General features: G+C 43.0%; 3 protein-coding genes across 4 annotated transcripts in view; 1 reads left to right on the forward strand and 2 right to left on the reverse strand.

Moving 5' to 3' along the window:
• Positions 1-1,563: 1,563 nt before the first annotated feature.
• LOC138359012 (collagen alpha-1(III) chain-like) lies at positions 1,564-4,452 on the reverse strand. Its single transcript, XM_069317547.1, has 5 exons — positions 4,306-4,452; positions 3,125-3,202; positions 2,138-2,965; positions 1,864-2,054; positions 1,564-1,757 (listed from the first exon to the last, which is right to left on the reverse strand). The coding sequence occupies exons 2-5, from the start codon at positions 3,200-3,202 to the stop codon at positions 1,634-1,636; spliced, it is 1,221 nt and encodes a 406-aa protein (XP_069173648.1). The 5' UTR covers positions 4,306-4,452; the 3' UTR covers positions 1,564-1,633.
• Positions 4,453-10,686: 6,234 nt separating this feature from the next.
• LOC123745861 (uncharacterized) lies at positions 10,687-16,344 on the forward strand. The gene is made up of 8 exons (XM_045726949.2): positions 10,687-10,850; positions 10,969-11,178; positions 11,748-11,829; positions 12,432-12,606; positions 12,831-14,127; positions 14,570-14,784; positions 15,134-15,361; positions 15,443-16,344. The coding sequence occupies exons 1-8, from the start codon at positions 10,736-10,738 to the stop codon at positions 15,770-15,772; spliced, it is 2,652 nt and encodes an 883-aa protein (XP_045582905.2). The 5' UTR covers positions 10,687-10,735; the 3' UTR covers positions 15,773-16,344.
• Positions 16,345-16,977: 633 nt separating this feature from the next.
• Positions 16,978-18,607, reverse strand: part of LOC123745862 (uncharacterized) — a 23,099-nt gene continuing 21,469 nt past the window's right edge. The window contains exon 7 of one of the 2 annotated variants that reach the window (XM_045726950.2): positions 16,978-18,329. In XM_045726950.2, the coding sequence (XP_045582906.2) occupies positions 17,837-18,329 (493 nt within the window). In that variant the 3' untranslated portion in view covers positions 16,978-17,836. The remainder of the gene's footprint in view (positions 18,330-18,607) is intronic. The other variant, XR_011225709.1, reaches the window with a different exon arrangement.

An 18,607-nucleotide genomic window follows, 5' to 3' on the forward strand; every position in this document is an offset into this window, starting at 1 on the left:
GGAATTGACAGTAGACAAAAACCTAGCATGGTTTTAACATTAACCAGGCGACACTAGTTGAAACCTTGTACCCAAATGAGCTACATTAGAAATTTTTTCAGCGTCTCGTTAAAATGGAATGTATTCGACTGATGTAGAGACAGACTACACACTTTCAAGTGTAGAGTTGACAAGAGCCCAATAGGCTCTAGAATCTGTAAAATAGTCTGCCGACAGTCTTAGAGGCACGACCAAAGAGCCAAAGCTAAACCCCTGCAAACAACTAGCCGAGTACCCCAAGACCTTTGCAAAGCAAAGGAATAGAGAACCAATTTGATTTAAAGCAAACATCTCTTGCAGTTTGCACTTTGAGAGACTAAAGTGTTTCACCCTCTAGTCTTTTCACACTTAATTAAAAATGGAAAGTGTAACCAATAAATGTTTTCCCCATCATCACGCCTTCCCCGCAGTAGTTCTAAGACTCGTGACCACTTCGGTGCAACCCGTTAACACCAACTGCATCCAGCGGTCCACCCTAAACACCGCATTCTAAGTTTAACATGCCGTTCTTCTTAATTAAGAATTCTCAAGTTAAGAGATCCTCATGCACTGGTTAGGTTCCTTTTCAGATTATTTTCCAACTTTAGTACGTTGGTTTAGCATTTACATCATTTTGTTGTGCTTCTAACAAAAGGAGTCAGCAAAGTACTTGGTCTGGAAGCTTTAAGGACGTAATAAGAGTCCGTCCTCAAAGGCCAAAGTCCATGCACCCGCCAAACCGCGTTTATGAATAAAGTAATTATCAAAGAAGGCAACAAGCCAGGAAAGCCATGTAGCCGTTTATGAATGCAAAAACTGTACATGGCTTAACACTTCCGGAACAAGTACTTCGCTGACGACTTTTTCGAAATTACGCTGAAAATGCTTCGCCCATAGGACCTAAACCACCTAACCAATGCCTTTAATAATAAAATATGACACAGTATGCCGAGATATTAATTTATATTAGAGATTTTCCCATTTGGAATGAACAGCATGTTAAAAAATTTATGAAGCATCTCTCTGGGTCGACAGCTGGGTGGTAATAGATTTTGTCCGAGGACAGCTTGCATAGTCAGTTGCGGGTCTTTGTAACTAATTTACCATTCATAAACCGAGACCCCATGAAATTTACTTTAGGCTTTGTTCAGGAGGACGGGCTGCACAGTGGGACAAATTAACTTAGTCTCACTTCCAATTTTTCTGTAACTGGCCGGAACATTTGTGACAGGCATGATCACAACTTTCAAGAGCACCATTTAAGATAGTTCTACGGTGCCTGGTTTTGCCTTACTAGCCTTATGTAGTGGCTACCAAAACAATCTTCGGTTTCTAGAAGACCAAGCTTATACAAGTGAGAAATGATGTTAAAACTTGCCAAGGCAAATTTTCCATTTTGTCGAACTCTTGTTCTAGATTCAGCTACTCTTAAAAGTTCCAAGTAGCACGGGCTATGGTGAGCCCGTAGTGGACCATCCTCTAACTACTATCAACTAGTTTAACTACATTAACTTTAGATTAACAAGTTTTGGTTTAAAGAAAATATTTATCTCTTAAGTTTACTAGATATTTTTTACAACACTGCAAGAGTTATTGTCTTAAGATTAAGGGTCATTTATTGAGGACGGTAGCCGTAGCCGCTGTTAATGTACACAGTGTCCGTCACTGTCCGGTAGTTGGTGAAGGTAGTGCTCTTGGTGTTAATATTCGTGTGTACCACCGTCGCCGTGTACGTCAACCTGCAAGACAGAATATAAGTCATTAACACGAGGTAATGTTACCAACACCCCCCCCCCCACACCAAATGCCACACACACACACACACACAGTGTATTCTATACTTACACCTGGGTGGCCGGAGTGGTGTAGGTGTACTGGCTGATTATGTAGGACGTGTGAGCGAGGGTCACGTAACTTAGTGACGTTTCCGTCACGATCCTGAAGTCAGACTTCACTTCCGTTAACGTTACTGACGTTGGCCGGACAAAGACAGAAGTCTGGAGAGCGACCCGGTCATCAACGGGAGTGTGTAGCACCTGTGGTGTAGAAGAGAAGGTTATAAGCAGGAAGATGATGCATGCGTTATTGTATTAATATGGCACTGTTACTGTAAACTTACCGAGCGTGTTCCGACGGTGACAGTCTGCACGCTGAAGGACGTTAAGGTTACCGCCACGCTGTTGAAGGCTTGGTCGGTGACAGTGACGCAACGGTCGATGGTGACAACTTGGGTGACAGTGGGGTGGAAGACATCGTCCACCCTCCTGACCTGAGGGACGCCAACCGGTCTGACAATACTTCCAGAAGGTCCAGTGCTGCCCACTACAACCCGCGGGACGGTCACCTGGTCCAACCTGCCACCGCTGAATATGGTAGCGGGACCAGCGAAGACATCCTGGCCGACATTAGGACCGGGACCACCAAAGACACCCTGGCCGACATTAGGACCGGGACCACCAAAGACACCCTGGCCGACATTAGGACCGGGACCACCAAAGACACCCTGGCCGACATTAGGACCGGGACCACCAAAGACACCCTGGCCGACATTAGGACCGGGACCACCAAAGACACCCTGGCCAACATTAGGACCGGGACCACCAAAGACACCCTGGCCGACATTAGGACCGGGACCAAAGACACCCTGGCCGACATTAGGACCGGGACCAAAGACACCCTGGCCGACATTAGGACCGGGAGCTACATCACTGCCAAAGTCTTGGGGAAAATAATGTCCCTCAGCAAAGCTTCCCCTGTGCTGGCCTGCGTCAGGCAAGAGGCCGCTGCCAGGGCCCTGGAGGATAAAGGCGTCTTTAGCTGCGATAGGTTGAGCGCTACTCGGCAGGCTCCCGATTGCTTCAATTAATCCAGGAAGTGGTCGACTAGTGTCCCTGGGAATGCCGTCAAAAGTAGGTGAAGTACTCGAGGACTTCGGGACACCCACGGTCTGCAAAGTTAAAATGAAAAAAAAAAAAACAATTACATTACCATTTAAATTATAGTCAAGTTACTTTGAAAAGCACAACTTATAGCGGCACTATAAGTATTTAATTAACAATTTACAAAATAAAATGTTTAGTTTACAACAGCGAGAGGTTAACTATGCCTGTAATGGTTGGTACTGGCTCGTCACACCGGCCACATAGAAGATAGAGGCCACCAATATTGTAATAGAACACCGCATCTGCAATATATAGATTTGTTAAACAACCGAATAGACCCGTTTCGAACAAAAGTTATAGAAGTCAGATTATGACAGCTGAAACTTAAGGCTTTAGGTGCGTTAAATCTTAAGGATTACTTAAACTAGTGGGAAGAGAAGAAAAAAAAAAAAAAAAAAAAAAAAAAAAAAGGGAAGGAAGAGAGTTTTTTTTAGTAAGTATTAAATTGTTTAGTAGATAGACTATGACATGGCAATCTTCAGAAATGAAGTGACAAGATTACAACTATAGCCCTTTCATGGCCGGAGTACAGACTGTTTGGTATTATATCTAGGAAAGTAATAGTTCCCAGTCACCGATTATTAGATTTATCGCAATTACTTTTTACCAGTCAAATTCTTGGTCTACTAATATCTAGGGAACAGTATTGTTCAGGCATTTATATATCCATCATCAGTATTAAGATTACAGCTCTAAGTAGTAAAAGTCACTAGTTTCAGGAGCAAACACTAGGAGGGTTAGGTCATGGTATTATACCTATGAGCTATCCAACAATACATTAATACAATGTAAAATTTTAAGGCAAGGAATCTTCCTTTGAAGGAAAGAGATACCGTTTCTGGTAGCATTCTAGTAGTTACATTTAATTGACAAATGCTTCAAATATGGGAAGCCAGACTACAGTCAATTAAATTCCTCACTGAACCAAGTTGTTATTTTAAGACGGTGAGAAGGGGGGGGGGGGGGTCAAAATTTCCTAGACTACGGTTAAAAATAGCCCCCCCACCTCTCTTTTAGAACTATTAAGTCACCAACCACTTTAGCAAGCTTAAAATTCTTAGTATGGATTTAAGTAGTAAAGTGTCCCTAATTACTACAACAAGGAAACTGCTGCGAAAAAGACCAGTTTAAGTAATGATTAAAAACTATAGAGTATGGCGTTTCAAGGCTGCACGTACCACTTTGAATATAAAGTTTAAGTGTTAGTTAATAAATATTACACGCTAAACAGAACCATCACAATTTCGAACAAATAAGGGGCAAGATAACACTTAACTCTGATAAATTACCTAAATAACTACAACATTATACTATAAACAAGAAGTCAAGACCATTAACTTAATACCTTGCAAGACGAGGAGAGACGATGCTACTGGAGTGAAGGCGAGGAGGAGAGTGAGGAGCTGGGCCCCACCTACCCGCCTCAACACCTCCCTCACACCCTCCTCATGGTCGCTGCCTCTCATAATACACCCCTTCTTTACCCCAGTATTTACACACTCACTCGTAATCCTCTAACACTCTTTGTTTCCCTAAAGTTAACATCGTATTAGTAGTTAGTATATTTATTGTGGCACAACAGACCCTAACTGCCGGTGAGAACGAGGCAAAGTGACCATTATGGACCCGTAAGTGACACTCAGTGGCTTAGCACAGTCTTCCCACACACGCCCCAACACCCAGTGGGACAGGTGGTCCTTGGGTCGTCTAGGACAGTGTTTCCTCAACCGCAGATCTATGGACTAAATATTACAAGGGTTGCATGGAACTAATATACTGTATGGTATTCTAACATAATATGAACCCTTTATGAGTGTGATGAACCCAATGTCTGCCGTTGTCATATACACGCAGTTTTAACTGAGATTAACAGTGCAGGGCGAGTGATATATATATATATATATATATATATATATATATATATATATATATATATATATATATATATATATATATATATATATATATATATATATATATATATATATATATAATATATATATATATATAATATATATATATATATATATATATATATATATATATATATAAAATATATATATATATATATATATATATATATATATATATATATATATATATATATATATATATATATATATATATATGTCGTACCTAGTAGCCAGAACGCACTTCTCAGCCTATTATGCAAGGCCCAATTTGCCTAATAAGCCAAGTTTTCATGAATTAATTGTTATTCGACTACCTAACCTAACCTAACCTAACTTTTTCGGCTACCTAACCTAACCTAACCTATAAAGGTTGCAACCCGTTCTCGCAAATTCGTAAAGTCAATATTGACTTATTAACTACGTGCATAGGTGATATACTAAACATAACAGATACCCTTAAAAAGATTCATAGAAAACACCGACCTTACCTAACCTTGTTAGTATCTTAAGATAAGCATCTTATTGCTTCGTAATTACAATTATTACTTAACCTATACCTATTATAGGTTAGGTAATAATTGTAATTACGAAGCAATAAGATGCTTATCTTAACATACTAAGTAGGTTAGATAAGGTCGGTGTTTTCTATGAAGCTTTTCAAGGGAAACTATTATGTTAAGTATGTCACCTATGCACATATTTAATAAGTCAATATTGACTTATTAAATTTGCGAGAACGGGTTGAAAGATAGTATAGGTTAGGTTAGGTAGGGTTGGTTAGGTTCGGTCACATATCTACGTTAATTTTAACTCCAATAAAAAAAAATTGACCTCATACATAATGAAATGGGTAGCTTTATCATTTCATAAGAAAAAAATTAGAGAAAATATATTCATTCAGAAAAACTTGGCTTATTAGGCAAATCTGGCCTTGCATAGTAGGCCGAGAAATGCGTTCTGGCTATTAGGTACGACATATATATATATATATATATATATATATATATATATATATATATATATATATATATATATATATATATATATATATATATATATATATATATATATATATATGTGTGTGTGTTTTTGTTACACCAATGGCTACTGTCAATTTTGCTGGCTATATCTATTTTGTTGTAAGACTCCACATGTAAGAACGTTGCTGTCGGTGGGGTCTACAGGTGTGAACGTGGTTGCTTTATTTTTTATTGGTACAGAACAAAATTACATTAATAAACATAAAAGACAAGGCACCAAAATGCCACAACAAAACAAAATTATACACAACATATATTACAAGGAAACAATACACTAACCCATCTCATGGAAACTACGAATAACATGAAACCTACAACAGGTTAGGTTAGGTAGGGTTGGTTAGGTTCGGTCATATATCTACGTTAGTTTTAACTCAAATTTAAAAAAAATTAACTCGTACATAATGAAATGGATAGCTTTCATCTGTGTCTCCCTGTCTGTGTTACAGCACTTTCCAGTTTGTTTTGGGTTGAATTTGTTTAACTGGATCTCTGTCGAGTCCAGGTGCTTTGGTATCCAGGAATGGTTCTTTCTTTGCATTAAAACAGAGCTCGGTGTGAATGAATGCGTGCGTGCGTGCGTGCGCACGCATGACCAAATCTCCATTATTATTTAAAAAGAGAGAGAGTTACAAAGGTATAGATAAAATAAATGGAACCTATTCGAATCACCATTTTTTTTAACCATCAGTATAAAATATTTTCTCCTTTTTCCCTCCCAAAAAACTGACACAATTCAGTTTTTTTCAGCAAAACAAAATATATATGACGGATTGGAGAAGAATATTTTTTTTATTATTATTATTTTCTACCACAGACGTGGCCACACATTTACAATGCTAACCAGAATATATACATTTTCTTCTGAGGACAGGGTGAGAGATTTGTCAAACATACAGTTCTGGGATTTATTGAACAATCAACCACAGAAAGTGATTGTAGTGCTTTTAAAATGCTAGGCTAAGCTACTATACGTAAATACATACATACACAGATTTATGTATACTACATAAAGTGTTCGATGTGTCTTTTACATAGTGTCATTAATGTGCATTTAAGAAAAATCATTGCCAGAGGTGGACTCACACAGGTTAAAAAAGCCTATCTCTCACACAGGTTCAGAAAGCCTACCTCTCACACAGGTTAAGAAAGCCTATCCTTCACACATGGAAAACGGGAGTAATCTTTAGCAACCGACAAAAACACTTTACTCCTGAACAGTCTATAACTAAAATCGACTATAACTTCAAGACATACCATACCTGGAGCTTTCCTGGAGAGGATTTCGGGAGTTCTTCTAGTTCAAGTATGTTTATTGAGACAAGAAAAAAAATACATCTCAAAGGGATAGAGTAGCTTAGGCTATTTCTACCCCCTTATTGTTCTGTTTTATTGATTTAGGCCACATCCAGCGCCCTCACCCGACCAGTGAAAATCACAGTAGCACTAAGAAAAATAGATCGTATAGTTCCATTAATATGGGGTTTAACCACTGCAAATTACCTCAAGCCTATTGTTATTCAGCAAAAATCTGCTATCAGAACTATAACAAACTCTGTCTTCAGACAACACACAACAAACGACTGCCCGAAACGCAATGCGTGTTATTGGCTTTGTAAGAATGTAAAAATACCAATATTATGTCATCTCGCAAACCCATTGTACTTTCTTGTAAATAGATTGCTAAATTCCGTAACTTAAATACATATATATATATATATATATATATTACCGGCGATGTGAACGGTGAATAAAGTATACTCGCCCCCCCTTTGAAATTATGTGCGTATGAAATTGATTAGTAAATCAGTTTTGTAGATTATAAAACCATGACTTTATTAGGGTTGGACGGCAGAGCGACGGTCTCCCTTCATACAGGTCGGCGTTCAATAAAGTAGTGTCCGGTTTAACTGTTTAACGTAATGTCCGGTTTAACGTAATGTCCGGTTTAACGTAGTGTCCGGTTTAACGTTGTGTCCACTGACTTGTGTGTTATGTGATAATCTGTGTCTTATACTTTAACCCTTTTCGTGTCCAGTTATAGTTCAACGTGTTCAATCCAGTGAGTTCAACGGCAGTTCACTGAATCCAATGGGAATTCAATGTGACCAACGGAAACCAGCTTTGTCCATCTATAATCTGCTTGTTTCATGTATGATAATCAGATGAGTTTATAAATATTCCGCCATTTCCGTCAGTTATCCCACCATTACCGTCTATAGTCGTCATTATCATCGGTAATTCTCGCTCTTACCTTCGGTAATCCACTTTTTCTATCGATAATCTCTCCTAGTTAATCTGTTTTGTTGAAAATCCGCTGAATCGCATAGTAATCCAATATGAACAGGTAATTCAGCCAGTCCATGATAATCGATTGTGTTCTGAGCCATTCTTCTTCAGCCAAAAATTAATTGAATAATAACAACCCAATAAGGTAGCAAATTGAGTCCAGCAGCTGGGGAGGGGGTGTTAGAGGGGTGTGTATAGCAGGGGGTGTCAGTGGGGTGCATATGCTCCACCTGCGGCCGGCCCGGCGTCCGACCCCGCACCAGGACCTCAACCAATCCGGTAACAGGAACGCCATCCACCCTGGCTACCCCTGCCAACGAAGACGCCACCTCCAAAGACGACAACGGATCACCCAAAACTCCCACAACCGACACCAGGAGGCTCTCCAGAGCCGCCACCGACGTCGACGAGAACGGCCTTGCGACCGACGACGAAGACGAGGACAACGTAAACAAAAGTACTTGCCATATGCTGTTCATCCGCCCAGCGGAATGGCAACGCACACACCAGACGAAAATTGGCCCACAGATGTAACAAAATAACCAGAACAAATACCCGCACCCCACGTATGTCCACGCCCACGCCATGAACTCTTACACTGATCTCACAATACTAAAAAAAGAATACCGCGACCCAGAATTCCACCGCAAATTCCCGGACGGACAAATGCAATTCCTCGAAAAGGAGGACGATCCTGATGGTACCAAACTACCAACGTTGTTTTGTTCAGATATAAAGCGTCGCTTTACACATTAAACTGCATCCTGGCGACTAGGCGTCCTGCGGGCCATAAACTGCGAGCGACCATGAAGATCCCATCCATCCACAGATCTCCAGTAACAGCTATTGATACTGGCAATGGCTCCAAATGGCCTCCATTTACGGGCTATTCATGCCCGTGCCACCTTTAGGGGGACTTAGTCAATCAGAATGCATATAACAGGGGTTGTTAGTGGAGTGCGTATAGCAGGGGGGTCAGTGGAGTGCGTATAACAGGGGGAAGCGGGTCGGGGAGTGCGTATATAAATTTAAATGTCTATCCAAAGTTGGAAGCCAGATGCTTAGGGCGAGTCTCACCCAATTTTTAACAATATTTGCTGTTGGGTGCGTGACCAGTACTCTCAAATAGTGCATCGCATTTGTTACCTATACATCCGAAATGGCAAAAATATGAACTATAAATCAGAGCATGTCGCAAAATGTACCGCCATCATGCTGTCACGGTGGGAGCCGGACTCCGGTCATATGAATCACTAAAATCTTGATGCTATCTCTGAATTCTTTTTTTTCTGTGCACCACTTGCTATCGCTTCTCAGTAATCCCATGAATTTCTGACCAGTGTGGCCAGCTCGACACGACTGCTCTGCTTCAATAACAGCGGCGGGATTCTTTCTTTCGTGTCGTTTTAGAGCGAAATCAATCATAGCAATACTGGGACATAAGCAATGACTCAACTTACGACAACACGAATTGATAATCGATATCAATGCTGTATATACAAGATTATTAAAAGTAACTGATACATTAGGCTTTCCAAGCGTGGAGGCTCGGGGCTTCAGGTTCCACTCTTAGGCAGACTACTGGAAGGTAAGGGCGACCCCTGAGCACCTTCCTGAGAGGTGGTGGTAGGTGATACACACGCGTGCCTTGTGTATTGATGTCTTGTGTACTAATAGTAAGGAGAGAGGCGTAATAAGGAGAGAGACGCGCTCGCCAGCAAAACAACTCGACTCAAACCAAGCACTCTAAGCCAGTGTATTTATGGGTGTGTGTGTGTGTGTGTGTTGAAGAATTATACAGTCTGGACGCTGTATAATTATACATATGTATATACTGGGCGCTGAAGATGTTAAAACCCCAAAACAAAGAGATGAGGCTTCGATGCCTCAAAAGGGAGGCGACAAGGACACACTCAAATGATAATTCACTCACTTTATGGTCGGATACAAATAAACGTCACCTCTGTAAGAATGCGTGTTACCACGTCCAGGTATGAGAACTGCTCAAGGTCAGACTCAATCAATCTGTTTACTTAGCTCTGGAAACGTTGTAGAACGATAAACTTCCAGCGGAACGTTGATTTCAGCGGAACTTCTTCGAGGAAATCCGGACTGTGTGAAAGGCCATCTTTGCTTCGGGAGTCGGTGCTGGGCTGTTTATGAAAGTGTACGCTATGAAATGACCTCTGACCCAAAGGTTATCTTTTTGAGATATCTTTCTCGTAGTTCAACATAGCATCTAATGAAACCTTCAAGAGAAGCTATGCATCCTAGTAATTCACATTTTAATGCCAGAAGTCGATGTTTTCCAGCAGAACATTAGATAATATTTAATGAACTATTTGTTGTTTAAATTATCTGTTGTACGCTTTAATAACATTAATTCGTTAATTAACAATAAGCAAAAATCTCTTTTAAACACTAAATTAACAACAATTTGAGATAACACTTTGGCGAAAGGATTAGAAAATTACATTTGCCCTCAATGTGTTCCTGAGTAACTTGTGTATGCCTGAAGGTGTTTTAACACAGGATGGGCCTGGAGGTCCTCGTCAAGACGGTGTCCTACACGGTAAACACCACCACACTCCTCAGGAGCAGGTGGTGGTCAACGTTACTCCTGCTGGGGACCTTCCTCCTGCTCCCAGGTAAGCTCAAAACACGTCACATTAGCCAGGTTGCTGATTTTAAGAACTATAATAGCTCCTTTCACGTTCCCCTATCCACTTCGCCCCCTTCCCTTCATCCGCCACCTCCCAATTCCAGGAGGGACAAGCATCCAGGTGCTGGAGTTCCAGAAGGATGGAGTGGCGAGTCTGTCAACGATGGCGGTGTACAGAGGCAAGTTGGACCGGGCCTGGAGGATGGCCTCCCTGAGCCTCTGCTGCCGCTTCAAGCTCTTCTTCCTACACACCAGAGCTACCTTCTTCCAGCTGTGGGACAAGGTCGACAACTGGGACTCCCAGATCAAAGGAGGTCAGTGTCTGGGGGGGAACAGTAGGTCGTGCAAGGCGGAGGAAACAAGGCGTCGTGAGGAGCCGAGGGTGATGTGAGAAGATAAAGAGGGGAAGGAATTATCAGGGGAAAGCGTCAAGCCATTACAACTATATAGCACTGGAAAGGGGGTCAGGATAATGATTTGGGATGGGACGGGGGAAAGGAATGGTGCCCAACCACTTGTGGACGGTCGGTGACTGAACGCCGATCTGGATGAAGCTCTACCGTCCAGCACAAGTAGTTGGGCACCATTCCTTTCTCTAAAGGTGGAGCTAAACGAAAAAGAAAATAATATAATTAACAAAATGGCGTTATGAAATAAAAAAAAAGGCAGAGATTGAGTGGAAACAAATAGGAAACATGACAACATGTTTTCATAACAAAAAAATTGGTGGAACAGTCAACACGCACAAGGGCTGTGTGGCCAGGCATTAAACCGACCCAGTATAACAGACCTTAGTTACTGAACTGGAAATGTCCATTTGAATCACAGTCCTCCAGAATCCTGGTATAATAGGGATTTAGACACAGTAATTACTGCTTAACAGAGTTGTGGCTGAACCGGTTCCGGCCTGTCGTCGCCCACCGCTGGCAGTTCCAGATTCTCAAGGACAAACTCAGGACCTTCAAGTGAGTACCCACCTTCCTAAGCGTACCCCATACTCACCATCTAGCGATTAGCCTCCACCAGAACATTATACCAGTGAGTAACCACCCACATACCCCATCTTTCCAGCGAGTACTCAATGGCGAGTTATCTAATTCCTCTCCCCCCATCTTCCGGAAGGTACTAACCTTCCCATTATAGGGTGTTCTACCCATACTCCCATATAGGTAGGTCAACCTACCCAGGCTTTGCGCCCTGGAGAGGCCATTCCAGACCGACAACCAGAGCGCAACTCCATAGTCTCCTGAGGCTGATGGATGCCTGCTGCTACCTATACTGGGGTGAGAACCTGTCCACTTATCTCTCTCCCCTTGGTTTAGTTTATTATTGTTCCTGCTAAACAACCTCACGATAAGATCGATGATAATAACATAGATATTCTTGCCGGTTATTCAAGATAATTATGTTTCAGTATTAGTCCCGTCTCTTTTTATATTGTACTCTTTGTTATCATTCCTACTTCTGGGCGTTATCACCTTCCCTTCTAAGCCCTCAGAGGATACTACCTCTGAGGGCAGGGAGGTGATATCCTCTGAGGTATCCATCTTCCCTTCCCTGCCTTCAGATGGTACCACCTGTGCTTCACCTACGATCACCTGAAGTATCTCTACAACACCTTCATTGACGGTAAACTCGTCTACGAGATGACCTATAACGTTAAGCGCCAGATCTACGGCGACTACGCTCGCCTCGGCCAAAGTGTTCTATCGAAGCATAGTTTCAGCGGCGCTCTGTCACAGGTGAGAGCTCCAGCGGCGCTCTCCTGCAGGTTAGCCTCTCCAACGACGCTCTATCATAGATAAAGAGCTCCAAATAAGGCACTATCACGGGTATAGTTTTTTAATCAACATATATTTTGCGCTTGTGTTAATAATGATGATCTGGTAACATCCTTCGACATTAACTCAGTCATAGTACTCCACTTCTTACATTTGGCTCTCAATTGTCTTTTGTTTACTCTCAGGTTAATGTGTGGGACTCTGTACTGAGCGCCGACGTCATAGCTGACATGGCTGCTTGCAAGACCGACCCTCTGGGTAACTATGTATCCTGGGAGGCCGGCTGGGACCTATATAGTGTCACAGAGTACAACACATCTCTCGAATCCTTTTGCAAACAAACTATGGACACGTTTTACTTCGGGTTTCCAAGGCTCTCAAAAGCTCAAGCATTCTACCAATGCGAAGCTCTGGGCACACATCTGCCTCTTTCCACCAACATGGACGAGTTGCTCCTTTTGTTCAATGTCTCGGTTCAGTTGTGGTCTGGCTACAAAGATTTGTGTATAACCAACTTCTGGGCCTCAATCATCGACGTGGAGAGAGAAGGCACTTGGGTTACCCACTACGATAACGTCCTCGCTCCACTCGCGCTCTGGAATGACGGTGAACCCAACGGAAACTTTTATGAGAACTGCGCAAAAATTGAGCACTGGGGCCTGTCTGATGTTGACTGTCTTACCGATTTGTTATGCGCTATTTGTGAATTTACCGACCTGCCAATCTTGTCCCTGTTGGGTACCTGTGAGCTGGAAGAACGAAATCTCCACTTCATCGCCTACCAGGAAGGTCTGGGAGATCTTTATTTCAAGGGATATGGAGCGTACCACATCAAGAAGGTGGAGGGAGAATGGTTGTGGATCAACGTGGTAGAGAACAAGACTCTGGCCAGACTAGACGTCGACGCGCCCTTCAACATGCCCATGGGCCGTCGGGTCTGGCACCTCGAGTCACCAGTGTGTAACCAACGAGAAGGTCCGCGGACCCTGGTCCTCACGCCTTGCGGACCGGACAGTTACTCTTGCGATGACGCCACCTGCATCCCTCACCAGAATCGATGCGACTTAAAGTACGACTGTCTGGACCACAGTGACGAGGCCGAGTGCCAGCTCGTCTCTCAGCCTGAAGACTACAGGAAGGACCTGCCACCTCGGCAGGGCAATGGCGTGAATGCCTCCAGCCTACCAATAACATTACACGTTAATGTCGAGTCTGCCGCAGTTGACACGACACTGATGACCATGCAGCTGTCATACAAAATCATCAAGATTTGGATCGACGACCGTCTTAATTACCGCAACTTAAAGATCAACGACAGTCTAAATAAGGTGGACTACACGAGTATGATGAGCCTCTGGTCGCCCATCATCGCCTTCGTGAACACGGAGGGCCATCAACACACAGTGGTCGACATAGAGTCGTCACTCTACCTGAAGCGCCAGCAGCCCCCAGACCGCAGCGACAACAGCGCCCCCGGCGAAGGTGACAACTCGTACACTGTGTTCTGTATCACAGTGAAATGTAGATTATCCTTGCAGTGTTAATATTATACTTAGTTATACATGATCTCACACCCCTATGAAGTACGACTTTAGTATATATAATGTGAAATACAATAAAGAGAAGTGTAGATGAAATATCAGTCTTTGGTTTTATATTATATTACAGGTACGAATAATGAGCTCTGATTACCCACTGGATGTTGGTTATTGGCTTACATCAAACTTTATCTTTTTATTCCTAATTTCTGTATTATTTCTAGCTCAAAGTCACAGTATGTTATAAATCAAGATTAATACTTCCCGAATAACATTATAAATGCACTTGATTCGTGAAATCTTTTTTGGGATTGCCTATTCAAAATATTGGCTGTGGAGAGAAAAATCTTGATATTGTGCTAACATAGTTGGCCTGTGTTGGGCAGTGGACCTGTTTCCGGGCAAAAGGAACCCTCTCCTCCTCTCCAGGAAGTACAGCACCACCTTCATCTGTGACTTCGACCTCATGCTGTACCCGTTTGATGTCCAATTCTGCGACATGCGCCTCCAAATGCTCTCCGGCTCCAAAGACTTCCTTAATTTCGAAGAGACGAACTCCTCCGCCGCTTACTACGGCAGTGCTGTGCTATTGGAGTACCAGGTCAGTGGCCGAACACTATCAGCGTAAGAGTTAAGGACACTACAGGAAGGCCTATTGGCCCATATGAGACAGCTCCTATTTATATCCACCCAAACTCATTCATTCTAGAATTATATGTAGGTCTAGTGTACGCAAATGCTGGGGAGACATCTGCTGGAGATACCCTTTTCTTTACATATCTTTCATGACTATAGAATTAGATATATGTACTGATTCTCCTGAAACCACATAAGCTCCTCAGGTCGTCTGTCTCTTACTCTTTTTCACCTTTATCTCACTTCACTGAACGCAATCACTCATTATGTCACTAATGAATTTTTGAAAGTTTTTCGTCTCCCTGTGTGTGTAGGTCCAGCAGCCGAAGCTCGTCTATGAGCACAGCGGGGAGTTCAGTGTGATGAAGGTTCGGTTATGGCTCCAGCGACGCTCGGGCTACGCTATCCTCAACATCTACATGCCCTCCATCATCATCCTGGCCATCTGCTACCTCACACTCTTCCTCCGTCCCCACGCTCTCGATGTTCGACTCATGACAACGCTGACCTCTCTCCTCGTCTTGGCCACACTCTTTACCCAGGTAAGAGGGAGAGGGGGCCCAGGCAAGAGTTTAGGGAAAGCCTTTTTCACGTTTGTACTATATCGAATCTCTGACCATCAGGTCTCGTCGTCCCTGCCCAAGACGTCGTACTTCAAGATGGTGGACGTGTGGCTCCTCTTCTGCATCGTCATAAGCTTCATGATCATCATCTTCCACGTCGTCATCGACTACTCCCTAACCGAAGGCGGGGACGAGGTGTCCTCCCCCGCCATGAAGCCCGTGACCAAGGTCCAGCCCTGGACCACACACTCCCGGCAGTCTGGCAAGGTCTACGAGACCTCCGTCAGCCTCAGCAAGTACTCCAAGAACCTCATCACTTTCGCCCGATGGATGACCGTTGGCATCTTCACTCTCTTCAACTTAATCTATTGGTCGTACATCTTTGGCTAACTCCACATATTACAAATGCCAATAACTGCCAACTGAATCTAAACATCTAACCTAATCTAATTTAACCCCAATTATACACCAAATTCTAATTTACAATAACATTAATGTGTACGAAAATGCCGTTTTAGGACACAGTATATTAAAAATTTATGACAGCCTCATAAAATTTATGACGTCTTTGGGACGGGCAGCCTCGTGCACGAGCCTAGCATGCGAGTACTTCGTATCCAGAAAATTAATCTTTTTCTATAATATATACCAGCAGCATATCTGATTAATGTATTTTTCACCCATGTTAACGCAACTATTTTGTCGAAAGGATGCGAGCGTATAGAACCTTTCTAGCTTTTACAATTGATCACGTTTTGAAAAACAATTATTTTTACAATTGTTACACTGCATTAGCCTGTAACATTGTTCTTGTTTGGGGTTATGACTGTTATATGAATATGTTTTAATATGAATATGTTATATATGAATAAGTTATAACCTATTCATTGAGTTGTCCTGAGCTGCACAAGGCGTTGAGTAAAGTGCCCTGAGTTGCACAAGGCGTTGAGTAAAGTGCCCTGAGCTACACAAGGTGTTGAATAAAGGGCCCTGAGTTGCACAAGGCGTTGAGTAAAGTGTCCCGAGCTGCACAAGGCGTTGAGTAAAGTGCCCTGAGCTGCACAAGGCGTTGAGTAAAGTGTCCTGAGCTGCACAAGGCGTTGAAAAAAGGGCCCTGAGCTGCACAAGGCGTTGAGTAAAGTGCCCTGAGCTACACAAGGTGTTGAATAAAGTGCCCTGAGCTGCACAAGGCGTTGAGTAAAGTGCCCCGAGTTGCACAAGGCGTTGAGTAAAGTGTCCTGAGCTGCACAAGGCGTTGAGTAATGTGCCCTGAGCTGCACAAGGCGTTGAGTAAAGTGCCCCGAGCTGCACAAGGCGTTGAGTAAAGTGCCCTGAGCTGCACAAGGCGTTGAGTAAAGTGCCCTGAGCTGCACAAGGCGTTGAGTAATGTGCCCTAAGCTGCACAAGGCGTTGAGTAAAGTTCCCTGAACTGCACAAGGCATATTTATTAAAAAATGTCCACACACGTCTCCGATTTCAACAATATCCTCCTGTCTTACCTTGCGCCCCTGAGAGCCGCGGTGAGAATAACTTCACAACAATACTTGTACCCAGAGTCATCAGGCTCTAACGTGCAGATCAGGAAAAATAACGTGTGTTAGTACATTTTATTGTCCTTTATACTGACTAGGGGTGAAGAATAACTTAAGTGGATATAAATATTGGAATGCATAAATACTGGTGTATATGTAGATGATATCCTAGTAACGTTGAGGGTAGCGAAAGCCTATAGTTTGTTGAGGCGGCGGGAGGCGTTTTCAGAATGTTAATGATCTTAACACCTATTAACCACAATAGATGAACAGAGACATTGGGTAAAAGGGAACGTGCCCAACCATTTCTGTCCCACATAGACCTGGGCGCAGCCTGGTACCCCTCAAAGTAGTATACATATTTATTACAAATTTCACCAGTCATTGTTGATAGTTTGATCAACTGTCTTTGACATGGATTATTTGCCAAGAGGAATTATCAAAACAGTGCCAAGCCGAGATTGCAAGAAGCATCATAGTGCTTATTTTTAATAAAATGCAAATTTGCATGTATGTGTAGTAAGTGGTAACTGCTGTTTAGATAGCGGTTTTTTTTCAAGGATCACTACTATCACCCTCCTAAACCTTGCCAAAACGCTACTAGATGTTTACCTAACATCAATGAATAAGCGGTGCGCGTCGCATACGAAAATGTAAACAAAAAATAAAAAATATCCAGCTATCGCAGGCGATTCTTTTCCAAACAGGATTCACTCACTCAAGCAGCACACAACACCCGTTGCAGTTTCTTCCAACAATTTTTCGCAGCGTGTGTTTATGGCTGAAGTGAAGTAAGCTCTGTAAGAACCAACTTGGAGATATATTTTAGCAAAGTCTTACAGCTTTTGTTGCCACGGTTAGAATGTCAGAAGATGGGTGGAACAGCGACTGTTTTTAAACCTCCTTAAGAAGCATGTGTGTTTCAGCTGCAGGTACAGTGTGATGGTGGACAGAATGATGGTACGTGGAAACAGTTCTGGACGCACCACCCGTCCATGCCGGGGACCCTCTGCCACACACCCACTGCTCTACAGTCCTTAGACGGCTCCGACGGGGAAGAGACAGGCACGGGTGTGCTCGAACGAGGCCTCGATGGACGGGACTTGCCTAGACGAGGCTTCGATGGGCGAGATTTGCCCGGACGAGGCTTCGATGGATGATATTTGCCCGGACGAGGCTTTGATGGACGAGATTTGCCCGGACGAGGCTTCGATGGACGAGGTCTCCTAGTTAAGGACGGAGAGCTGGAGGGTATAGAAGTGTGTGTGGTCGGTCTCCGCGTGCTTCCGAGGGTGGGCCTGAAAGTTGTTGTAAATAAGGGCGCGAGGCTCGCCTTCGGGTACCAGCTGTAGGTATAGCCCTGACCTCCAGCGTCCGCGCCATTCTCCAAAAGGCTAGTCACCCCAACACTCGACCTGCCGTACAAAAAAATTGTTTTAAGCCTCAGCTAACCTTTGCAGCCACCCGTCTTAAGAATTATCCTACCGCTATAAAACCATACTGGCTTAACGGTTCCTCTCCATAACTACTTAATCATTTCAGTTCGTACATTGGAAAAAGATAAATACATGGAATATCTGGAGTTTACATCACATGTAGGCCGGAGCAGATGTAAATTATACACAACATTATTCGCGCGCACACAGCATTTCTGTGTACCTGGAGGCGAGCACACACGCTGTCAATACCTCAC

The sequence above is a fragment of the Procambarus clarkii genome, chromosome 88, assembly GCF_040958095.1.
Source record: "Procambarus clarkii isolate CNS0578487 chromosome 88, FALCON_Pclarkii_2.0, whole genome shotgun sequence".
NCBI lineage: Eukaryota > Metazoa > Arthropoda > Malacostraca > Decapoda > Cambaridae > Procambarus > Procambarus clarkii.

Bases quoted from the DNA above. Each gene is read 5' to 3' on its own strand.
- LOC138359012 (XM_069317547.1), bottom strand. From the start codon at position 3,202: ATGCGGTGTTCTATTACAATATTGGTGGCCTCTATCTTCTATGTGGCC. The intron at 2,966-3,124 runs GCATAGTTAACC...TTAACTTTGCAG, and splicing joins GCCAGTACCAACCATTACAG to ACCGTGGGTGTCCCGAAGTC. The intron at 1,758-1,863 runs GTAAGTATAGAA...TCTGTCTTGCAG, and splicing joins ACCACTCCGGCCACCCAGGT to GTTGACGTACACGGCGACGG.
- LOC123745861 (XM_045726949.2), top strand. From the start codon at position 10,736: ATGGGCCTGGAGGTCCTCGTCAAGACGGTGTCCTACACGGTAAACACC. The intron at 14,128-14,569 runs GTGACAACTCGT...TGTGTTGGGCAG, and splicing joins CAACAGCGCCCCCGGCGAAG to TGGACCTGTTTCCGGGCAAA. The intron at 15,362-15,442 runs GTAAGAGGGAGA...TCTGACCATCAG, and splicing joins TGGCCACACTCTTTACCCAG to GTCTCGTCGTCCCTGCCCAA.